Raw genomic sequence first — 11,438 nt, forward strand, 5'->3', positions numbered from 1 at the left:
TAATTCATATATATATATATATATATATATATATATATAATTTAGTATATTTATTATTATTTGTTTACTCTATGGTTCACAAAAATCGTAAATCTCTTCAATATTTTCGAATTGTTTTTTTTTAAAAAAAAAAAAAAAAAAAAATGGGGCACAAAACAAAATTAAGCCAAAAAATTAGGCCCAATACCTAAAATAAATCAAAAATGCAAAAAAATTTAAAAAAACCGATTACCCGATTTGGATAACCAGGTACCAACCGGAACCGGCCGGTTATTGTATAACCGGTTCCGGTTCCGGTTTTCAAAAGTCAAAAACCGGATACCCCGATTCCGGTTTCCAGTTTTGGCCAATAACTGGGAACGGGTTTTCACTCCTAATTTTTTACTACAATTTTCTTAATGTGATAGTTAATATTTTATAAAAATGATTATCATTTTATGTGGAGTTAAGGATATAAATCCTTAGTGATAACTATTAAATACTAATTTGTATTCCCTAAATCAAGGAATTTAGATAATATTTGTTAATAAACAACCTAATACACAAAATGCTCACAAATATTTTGTATGAGTAATTCTAGAATTCTCTCAAGTATCATTTTGAGTCACTCCAAGATGATGTGACTATTAAAATCATCATTTGATCAAAATCCAATAATGATCAATCACAAGCTCAATGGTGATTTTAATAGTCACATCATTATTGAAATGACTCAAGAGAGACACAAGAGGGACTTGTAGCATTACTTATTTTGTATAATAATAATATTATTACTACTATCACATTGTTATCGTCATCATTTGATCAAAATTCAATAATGATCAATCACAAGTTCAATGGTAATTTTAATAGTCACATCATTATTGGAAGGACTCAAGAAAGACACAAAAAAGACTTATAGCATTACTTATTTTGTATAATAATAATATTATTACTACTATCACATTGTTATCGTCATTCATTGCCACTGTAACGATGTCATATTACCGTTATCTTTTAATCATTATCATTGCCATCATTATTGATAATATCATTACCTAACGCCATCATTTTAAAATCTTCGTCCAAACATAACCTTAGTTTAAGCCTAAAAAAGCCCAAACCCCACACAACCCAATCTTCATTGAACCATCTCACTCATGTTTGTTAGCTGTAATTTACCACGTATCTGACTCTTGCATGCCTTAAGAAGCATCAAAATGAGACCAAGAGAATAACTCGATGAAGTAAAAATCTATTATTTATAAAAAGAAGTTACAGAAGTGGTCCTCCCATGGTGCTCTGCTATTTGTGGGAGTCACTTTCATTAACTCGAACAATAAAACCAATAAAACCTGATTATCTATAAAACTGTACCTTTCGCTAACGAATCCTTTCATCTTCCCCCACCCCCAAACAGGAAAGGAATAGCATTTCTCCCACAAAGTATACAAAGTTTTTCTCTGAATTTGGTTTGGTTGAATTGTTAAATTGACATTTGCTCTTTAGAGCACATGATTCTCACATGCATTTTATCACATGCTTTGATAATTCTGTTAAAAATGCATGTGAGAATCACATTCTCTAAAGACAAATATCAGATTAATAGGCCGAATTGGAAGTTTCCTCGGACAATGTTTGAAGGAAAACTTTTGTCCTTCAATTATTATCTAATAGTAACCTTTGCTCAGTTGTCTGTCAACCTTTAAAGGGTTTTGTTTCTTTAAGAATAAAGAAGATCATCTTCTGTCTCATCTGCATTCAGAGAGAAGATGTCAACCGGGGCATTGGTGCAGCAAACTGCATTGTTCTTGAGTCTAGCATTTGAAGAACGTGTTTGGTGGTCAAGGTAAATTACGATAGCAGTGATATCATCATGAAAATGACGCCTAATTCCCCTTTTAATTTTCTTTATGTCACCATAACTCATCTCTCTCTTCTTTGCAGCCTCCCGAATGGCAGCTCTCACCAATCTCTTGGCAATTCCCTGCATGTATTAAGTCGATGAATGGAATTGTGTCACACATGTAGTCAAACCCCAACAGTTTAGTTTATAATTGAAACATTTCATTAGAAAGTATCCAAGGTATTCCATTAAACTGAATATTAAGAATGAAGATCAATGATGGATTTGGCTTAAATGCTGTAAAAAAACTACAAGAGATCTTTTGTAGTCATTTCAACAGTTCAGATTTAATTTAACTCTCTTTTTTCTCATGAAAAAGTAAGAATTAAATTTGGACCCGTAAAAAAAAAACTACAGAACCTATGCCAAATCCGCCAATGATAACAGGAGTATATTAGGGACAATTATAGGAAAAAGTGGAAAACAAATTTGAATTTGACCAAAGATTACTGCTATTGGTAACAGTTGAGAAAAAATTATAAGGTACGTGAAAGATGGGCACTCACAGCTCTTGGGTTTTTGAACACTATGTCCACTGCTGCTTCATCACTTAATTGCTCCCAGAGGCCATCTGATGCAAATATCAAGAATAAGTCTTGTGGTTTAAGCTTTCTCACTAGGATTGATGGTTCTGCTGTCATTACTGGTCGTTTCAAAGGAATAGGGTTCCCAAATTGCTGGAAAATTGGGTCTCTGTTGAACTCAGGCTTCTTCAGATAGACGTCGCCAATAGATCTTGACACCTGAAGCAAAGAGAGAAAAAGAAAAAATTATGACAGCTTCATACTATCCATCACATTATTTAGACTTATGAATCAGTTATCTAATATATGGAGGTAAAAATAGCCAGCAAGGAATAAACATTACACTTCAACTTTTACATATAAAAAACTCAAAATACAAATGCCCAAAGTTTGAATAGGAAGAAATCAAGATGAATTTCCCAAGTTTCATAGACCTTAGTACTATTATGCTTCAGGGGGGTCTTCATGTACATCTCATGCATCGAAGACAAATTACTTTTAACTTAGCAGCATGAGATGCTGGATCGGGAGCAGAGCATAAGATTCCTAGAAGACGATGGAAGATATAAGCTCTCTTAGAACAACTTAAAATACAGCTATCTTCTATCTATCTATCTATTACACACAGATATTCCTTTTTCTACATAAAGCAAAAGAAATCTGCAAAGAAAAAAGCAATGGACATAGCAGGATATGGATAATATTAACTTTGGCTCTTGTGAGAGATACCCTTGGAGATATTTAAAAAAATCATCAAAGTATCTTTTGCCTTCAACAATTATGCGCATTCAGCATTCTGCTGGTCAGACTAATAAGCTCATAAGCATCTTTACTTTTTTTGGGGTAGAAACTTCCATTCTAAGGTTGGACCACATACAAGCTTATATTCTTATCATGTAATAGTTTCTTTAACACTATTATTGAGGATAAAAAAAAGATACTGATTTCTACTGTTTCTCATAGTATAAAAAAAGCGTGTATTCCTATTGTTTCTCGGGTTTGTAGGAAATTTTTCTTCTACAAACAAGGAAATCAGAATATGAGCATTGTGCCTGTCACCAAAAAGAAAACAGCCTATAATTTCAAGACGCACGTGCACCCCTATCACAGTTATATACAAGTTCATGCTATTGTCTGCAAAAATTTTAAACATCTTACAAAGATTCCTCTCAGACATGATTTAGGAGATTTGGATTGCCAAAAGTGAACTCTAGACCAAGAGAATTACAAGGTAGCAGCGTAAAGCGACTTAGATGATGGAAGACGCTTGGACACATGCATGCCAACGTTTTGATCACATGTATTGTATAATCAGAGCAAGGAACAATTATCTTAGAATATCAAATGGGTAATGAGGATTTAGGTGATGCCAAATGCTACACTCTCATACAGAATTTCACATACTGCCTATGCACACAAAGAAAAGGAACTTGATATACTGATTTTGGCTCAGAGATTTTATACGAAAGCATTACTAAGACTACAGACGTTCAGCTAGCTAACGATCACCCATAGCATCAGCTTCCAAGTACTACAAACAGCTGAAAATAAAGCATAAGTAAACTGTTCCAGCCTAATCCTCCTTTGCCAACATCTACACTGGATTGATTCTCTCTGTAGGTATGAATTTGAAAAAAATCAAAGGTAAGAACACCAAATTCTGTATCTGAGCTAAATACATCAAATTTGACTTAAAATTACAACATCATTGCTTAAAATTGAAAAATTATACTAATTCAATTGCAATTAAGAGTAAATTACAAGCAAGAAGTAGAACAAATGTATCAAGGTACCACCATACCTGAATTATTCCCTTAACCCTCCAAACTCCACGGGTATACACCACAATATGTGCATCATCAGGATGAAGCGCTACCAGTTCCTTCCTCACCTCCTCATCTGCAACGTTATGATCATCTGACAACCGTTCCGCCACAACTGAATTTTTATGACCCTCCAAATCTCTCCGTCCAAGAACTGCTCTCGAGTCCCCAAGATTTGCCACATACAATTCACCATTTGAAATAGCACCAACAAGACAGCATGACCCAACCGAAGCAATTTGTGGCCGTGCTGGCAATGCTCGCCTCACCACATGCAAGAATTCCTCCTCAGTTGCATCAAATGCCTTCTTTATCACATCCTCCGATAACCCGCCTTGCTCTGTGGCAAACTCTACAAACGAAAGGAAAAAAAAATTACAGATGAGGAAGAGACACAGAGAGTCCTAATGCAACAAGGCAAGTTCCAACGGTCTGTTTGGTTGCCAAGAAAACAAAGGACAAGAACATAAAGCCCCTGCTCGTGCTTTCCTTTTGTTTTCATCTTTCAAAACAAATTGCAGAAAACCAACTCAAGTAAGCATAATATTTGCAAAATACTAGGTGGAATATAGTCACTTAGAGTGAAAAACACCCAAAATTTCATTAAATTTAAAAACTTTTCTCGTCTTTCTTGTTCCTATAGATTTTCCCACCAACCAAACAGAGCCTATCTTAACAAAACAAAGACTTCCCATGATCCTATGGATCAAACGACAAAAACCCAACTCCCAACCAATCAAAAATATGTTCACTACACTCAAAGAAGCATAAAGTTCTCTAATTTCCTTGAAAATCCTCAACAACCATAAAGTTTTTTTTTTTTTGGTAGAACAACCATAAAGTTCAATTTAAAAAAAAAAAAAAAACAAAAAAACAAAAAACAAAATCTAAGTCTTTCCTTTCCCCTGTATATCAACCAAACGAAGCCCTATCAAAACAAAGCCTCCCACAAACAAAAAATTTTTCTTTTTTCTTTTTGTTGGAAAATATAAACAAAGACATATACAAAGGTATACTGGGGTTTTGTTGAAGAGAATTTACTGTGCAAATAAGGAAATAGGCGCTTGTTGACGAATCTGGAAGCCTCTGGGCCGCCGTGACCGTCGTAGACACCAACGTAGGTGGCGGAGGGCGACGTGAAGACCTGGCTCTGGTCTTCTAGGCTGGAATTGGCCTGGACCACCGCTATGGAGTAGTCCCCGGACGCGTGGGGCTTGAGGTCCGTGTGCCAGAGCAGCCCATCGCCACCTCCGCCGCCTAGCCTCCCCATGAAGCACCGCTCCAGCGGCCTGTAACACGACCGCAGCATTATTCTCGCCTACTCTGTTTTACGTCTCTCTGTTTTCTCTCTTCAGCTCCTCTGTTTCTCAATTTTTTGCCCTTCTCTGTGTCTGTGTTTGGGTCGGTTGTGTTGGGTTTTGCGAGAATGGGATTGAAAAGCAAGAGAGAGAGAGATTGCAGAGTAAAGACTAAAGAGAAAGGAAAGTCGTGGGGAGAGAAAGATACCGCGTCAAGAGGAGCACCTAGCAAGAAAGAAGACCGATGAATGTTTGCTTTCCTACTCTACGCGTTATTAAAAAAATGTGCTTTTTCTATTTTCGTTTTCATGCAAAATAGGAAATAGAGGTTTTCTTTTCTTTTCTTTTCTTTTCTTCTTTTTGCTGGAACTAAATTTTTGCAAGACATTAGGGTTGATTAGGGTTTGTGATTTCAAACATAACACATAAACATCAAATGTCTCCGACGTGGTAATGTCTAAGTAATCTTTAGATCAATCATTGTTAAAAAAAAAAAAAAAAAAATCAATGACTATTAGACCTTACCACATCAGTTTTGTAGGATGTTTTGTGGTAATTAGTATTACTTATTTAAAAATAGCAATTTAAAATGTGTGATTTGAAAACTCAGTTTAGCCTTTAAAATAGTAAATTTTTAAAAATGCGCTCCCTTACCTGCAATTTGAAAGGCTCGTTTGGGTTTACAATTTCAAAACGTGCTATTTAAAAATGCAATTAAGCATCTAAAAATACAAATTTTTCTACGTTTTGTAATCACAATTAATAAAAAAAATTTTTAAAAAAAAGGAAAAAAACTCCTAAACAATAAATTTTCTACAATTTAGTTTAAAATCGCATTTTTGGTCTGCAAGTACGAAATCACATTGCTAAAAGCACTCCGAAAGGCAAATTTTTCTACATTTTCAAATACCTATTTTTTAGAAAACAGCACTCCTAACCTACACATTTTCTATAATTTAATTTAAAAATCATATTTTTAGCCTGCAAAATCGCATTACCAAACTATTCTTAATTCATGCTGTAGTATTTATTCCACGCGTTATCCAAGTGTCTTCTATTTGTTATGGTAAATAGAAAATCAATTCTAGAGGGTGGTTTGGGGGATTTTTCTACTCTTTTTTTTTTTTTATTTATTTAAGTTTTTTAGTTGGCAGAATTTCAATTTCTTCTAATAAAGAATGTGACAATTATATATTCGAAAGACACATATTATTTAATAGATTGATTTTTTTATTAAAATATATATATATATATATAACCTAACTTAAAGAAAAACTTTGTTCTCTTGTAATTGAGGAGGTGATAACCAGATTTTTTCAAGTTAATTTAGTATTTGCCTTTTGGGTCAAATGAATGGATTTTTCAGAATTCACTGAATTCAAAGTTTGTTCGAATTCCAAATTATTGTTGTAATCTCTCTTCCTCCTAACCATAGAAAGTGAAGACAATTAATTGACTTTTTGACTTTTGACTCATGCCCTAGCTAGTAGGCTAGTAGCTAGTAGCTGCAGCCTTCGATGCCATTTTTGCTCTACTTTTTAGGGTTTACTGTGCACCACGTATCATCTTTATTTATCAATCATCATCTGCACAACCACTTACCAAATATGAAAGAGAACTTACTGGAGAAGGAATAAGCTGTACAGAAATTGAAAGGGAAAGCTTAATCGAGGAAGGAAAAATATGTATCAGGACAAACGAAATCAATTACCAAAGACTTCATATATTAATTATAGGGGACCATCAATGATAGTAGTTCAACGGTCTCAATAAAATTCTTATTGGACATACATTAAGACTTGAGTTCGACTCTTGAAATGAAAGCTTCTTAGCTTATTACTGTTATTTATATTGAGTATCATTAATTCTTAGCTTATTACTGTTATTTATATTGAGTATCATTAATGCCATAGTAGGGTGGGTGTTAAGGTACGACCGGGTCGGGTCTTGAGAAAATGTTTGCGGTTCCTACCGTCTAAGCTCCTCCTGAGCGGCGTCCCTCGGGTTGGTATTACTATAGTTACGCTCAAGTAGGATAACTATAATTGGCCTCCCCCTCCAACCTTTTTAATTAAAATAACAATAATAATAATAATAGGGTAATATTTTTGGCATTTCCCAAAAAGAATTTTTTTTTTTTTTTTTTTGGGAAAAATCATAAATAGATAGCCCTTTATTTTTATCTAATTTGAATTTAGTCTCAAAGACGTGAATGAATTGTGCAGGCTTTTTGCATTTGTCAAGAAAAAACTATACACATTTCTGCATGCAATTATATTTTCTCTGCTATGAAATTGTGTTTAGTTTATTAGTTCAGGAATTTATAGGATTAAGTTCTAAAGAATGGCATTGTTCATTTAGAAAAACCGCCTGAGATCATCCTTTTTCCTAGATTGCATCTCAATTGCCATATTACAGGATTTTCAGCTTTCTCTGCTAGTACAAACCTTTTTCTGTTTACAAAGATAAAAAACACAAGTTTATGGTGCTTTTGAGATACTTAACATTGACAAAACATGTAAATTATCATGCTATTTTTGCAGAGGACGGAGAAGGAGTAGAGTAATATGTATGAATATTTCATCATCGTAAAGACAGTAGTAGTGCATGAAGCCAGGCCTTTTCTTTCTTTCTTTGCCTCTTTGTAAACAGAGACCGGGTGGCTCATGATTCACTTATCAGAGGATTAGTATATGTAACACGAGTAATTCTGAAAATTCCTCGTGTCATTTCAAAAATAATGTGGCTTCTAAAATCAACACGCCAAATGATAATCATTTTTTTTCAAATTCATATGACTTGTAAAAAAAAATGTGAATGCAATGTGAATCTCATGCAAAAAAAACTTTGGATGATTATACACAAGGATTCTGTATGGCATATGTAAACCCACTACCACAAAAAACTTTGAATGTGGCAGTTTCTTTGGGATTGTTACTTAAGCTCACTGCTTGGGGGCTAGTTTGATCACATGTATTCCCCAAGCCAAGTTGACCATGTTCACCCCAACCCCATGTTTTTATTTCTTCATTCTCTGCAACCACAATTATATAGAAATATGAATCAGCAACTGACCAAAAAATAGAGATGAAACTATAGAGATTAAAAGAATCTTGCCTGTTACCACTGCAGAGTGCTCAGCTCCAGCTGCAACATGCACAATTTTTAAAGCATCAAGACCAGAGACCTTCTCCAGGATAGCACCTCTGGGATCTGTGAGCATAAGGAAACACACAAGTAATTGAGTGCTTATTGGCAGTAAAGACTGAAGAGCTTAAGAGGTAAAGCAATTGCAGTTTACTATCATCTGAACTATCAAGCTTCAGCTATGTACCCATTAACCAGACGGTTCTGGTTTATGGGGCAGGTATAGTGATAAACAAGTTACTAGAACAACCAGATGCTCCCAACTACTTAGATGTCATACCAGGTAATTGTTTTGGGCTCATTTTCTCAAGATCACCAAGGACTCCATGGTAGCTGCCACCGAGCATAAAAACTTCCCCATCACCTGTTTAAGATGCCAAAGGACTAACACTGCTATTTCACTAAAGACAAAAACAAAGAAAAACTAAATATAGAGAGACAGAGGAGGAAAAGGAAATGTATTTACATACTAGTCAATGCTAGAGCATGGTTCCATCCAAGAGCTGCTCTGGTAAACAAGAAAGACGAAAGTAAACACTGAGGAAAGTGAGCATCTGGAGTGCCACTGAACCCTCTTCCCCAAGTGTAAAGATGTCCATCAACTGACACAACACAGCAACAACAACAAATTAGAGGGTAGAGTAGATCCATGCTAAATTGGCCAAAAGATGTACATCAACTGATGCTAAATTATAAGCTTCACCAGTTCACCAGACTCTGCATTGGGTCAAAAATTTGGACCATCGCATTTAAATTTTTCAGCTGATTTGATGATCTAGAAAAATGTACAAATTTATATTCCGCCTTGTTTGCCATATCAAGCAAGAGAAAATTGGATGTACTCACCAGATAATGCTGCACTATGATCTCCATTTGCAGTTATGCTAACGATTCTGACATCCTCCAATCCATGAGTTACTTCAGGAAGACTAACTGATTTGATCTTATCGTTGGAGATGCCTAGTTGACCACGCTTCCCAGACCCAAATGCATAAGTTCGAAATCCTGAAGAACCTGCATCACATTGATCTTAGTGATCAAAGCTTGAACTAGATGAGAGTATCAGGTTTATACTTTACTTTAGCTAGGGAGTTCTACTCCATGGATATAGCTTGTGTCCATCAGAGTAAGATTATTCCTTCCCATTATTCTTTAAAGTTCTTTAGAAATATCAATTCCACTAAAAAAAAAAAAACAGAAAACTGTCTTTTTCAAAGCTCTGCCTCTAGAGCATCACCATCGTCCTCGTTCTATTTTTCAGCAATCAATCAATCAATTTTTCTTTTCTATACATCTATCATACACTAGCTCAAGGGAATCATCAAAGCACAGAAACTCTTGATGAAATGCGTCCTTTCTGTTTATCCATCTCTGATTTCTTTGTTGCATAAATGACAAGAAACACAATTCTTTAAGCATATCGCAGGAACATATATGGTGCATCCTATTGAAACAGTATCTGTAGGCTATAACAGCCTGTTAATACCAGTAGACACACCAGATTTACCACGCAAATTTACCTTTCAACAACACAAGCGAATGGCGCATACCACATGCTATCTGTTCAACATGCTTAGTAACAAAGAATGAGACTCTTACAGGAGAGCAATGTGAACTGTAGTCCCCATGCCCAAGCTGACCAAACGACCCATCCCCGCAGGTAAAAAGATACCCAGTATCTGAAATTATAAATCAACAACAAATATCAATGAGAAAATCTTGGGATTCCAAAATCAAAAGACACCCACTATCTGAAATTATAAATTAACAACAACTATCAATGAGAAAATACTGGGATTCCAAAATCACCTCCCACCCACCTGAAACAAATCCAGAGTGGCTCCATCCAGCAGAAACATGGGATATGAAGTAAGCCTGCAAGGAAGCGACAAGCTTGGGATACAAGCTATTAACCATATCACCATGGCCTAGTTGGCCAGATGTACCCCTTCCCCATGTCAGTACCCTACCACCTACAAAGTGTATTGAAAAACAGTTACCCAATTGTAATTCAAAAAAAAGTAAGGAAATTAAATGCATGAATTAGAAGAAGAAGAAGAAGAAGAAAGATCATGGGTTTTTTTTAGACGGAGAAAAACAAAGAGAGAAGAAAAGGAGGGTGGCACCGGAGGTCAAGGCAATAACGTGAGCGCCGCCACAGGAGAGCAAAGAAATGGGTCCGGCGGAGGCCATAGAAGGAAGGTGAAGCAGCTGAGGGAGGTGCTCGTCCTCTAGCCTGCCCGTGCCCAGCTGCCCCTCCGTTCCTGCTCCCCAACTCCATATTTCTTGTACTTCTTGTCGCTCTTCTTCCTCATCTTCTTCTTCGTCGTGGTGCTTTGCTTCTTTTCCTTTTTCACTGTGTTCCATCGTCGCCACGTTCTGACTCTGCCTCTCTCTGCTGCTCTTCCGATTATCCAAAAAGGAACCCGAACGAAGGTTCCGAGTTGTGCCGTCAATGCCAATCTTGAACCAGCGGGCCGGGTTTGGAGCTTCTCTAAACTTCACACGAAGGACTATGGACCTTTGTTTCCGTAAAACAAAGCCCAAACAAAATAAATAGATAATAAATAAATAAAAATAAGAAGAAGAAAAAAAATAATAATACACTACACCCCAAATCTGTGTTATGAAACTGTCTTTTATGTATTATTAATGTAAATAAAAATAAATTTGCAAAGGGTGGTTTGGAGGAAATGTTTTTATTTTTTATTTTTAGTTGGCACAATTCCAATTTCTTTTTACTTGACTTGTTATTTTTATA

At 35.6% G+C, this 11,438-nt stretch overlaps 2 protein-coding genes across 3 annotated transcripts; both read right to left on the reverse strand.

Annotated features, from left to right (window-relative positions):
- Positions 1–1,219: 1,219 nt before the first annotated feature.
- Positions 1,220–5,780, reverse strand: LOC132179469 (Protein phosphatase 2C family protein). Its single transcript, XM_059592201.2, has 4 exons — positions 5,274–5,780; positions 4,211–4,584; positions 2,392–2,628; positions 1,220–1,966 (listed from the first exon to the last, which is right to left on the reverse strand). The coding sequence occupies exons 1-4, from the start codon at positions 5,539–5,541 to the stop codon at positions 1,703–1,705; spliced, it is 1,143 nt and encodes a 380-aa protein (XP_059448184.1). The 5' UTR covers positions 5,542–5,780; the 3' UTR covers positions 1,220–1,702.
- Positions 5,781–8,378: 2,598 nt separating this feature from the next.
- LOC132178902 (Regulator of chromosome condensation (RCC1) family protein) lies at positions 8,379–11,170 on the reverse strand. 2 transcript variants are annotated; one of them, XM_059591477.2, is made up of 8 exons: positions 10,804–11,167; positions 10,498–10,650; positions 10,198–10,356; positions 9,524–9,691; positions 9,148–9,279; positions 8,958–9,041; positions 8,648–8,743; positions 8,379–8,564 (listed from the first exon to the last, which is right to left on the reverse strand). In XM_059591477.2, exons 1-8 carry the CDS (start codon positions 11,042–11,044, stop codon positions 8,386–8,388), a joined length of 1,212 nt encoding a protein of 403 aa, XP_059447460.2. In that variant the 5' UTR covers positions 11,045–11,167; the 3' UTR covers positions 8,379–8,385. The 2 variants fall into 2 exon arrangements, with proteins under 2 accessions (XP_059447460.2, XP_059447461.2); XM_059591478.2 differs by lacking the exon at positions 8,958–9,041 and having other exon boundaries at positions 10,804–11,170.
- Between the last annotated feature and the right edge of the window lie 268 nt (positions 11,171–11,438).

Source organism: Corylus avellana, chromosome 4, assembly GCF_965113065.1.
Source record: "Corylus avellana chromosome 4, dhCorAvel1.hap1.2, whole genome shotgun sequence".
NCBI lineage: Eukaryota > Viridiplantae > Streptophyta > Magnoliopsida > Fagales > Betulaceae > Corylus > Corylus avellana.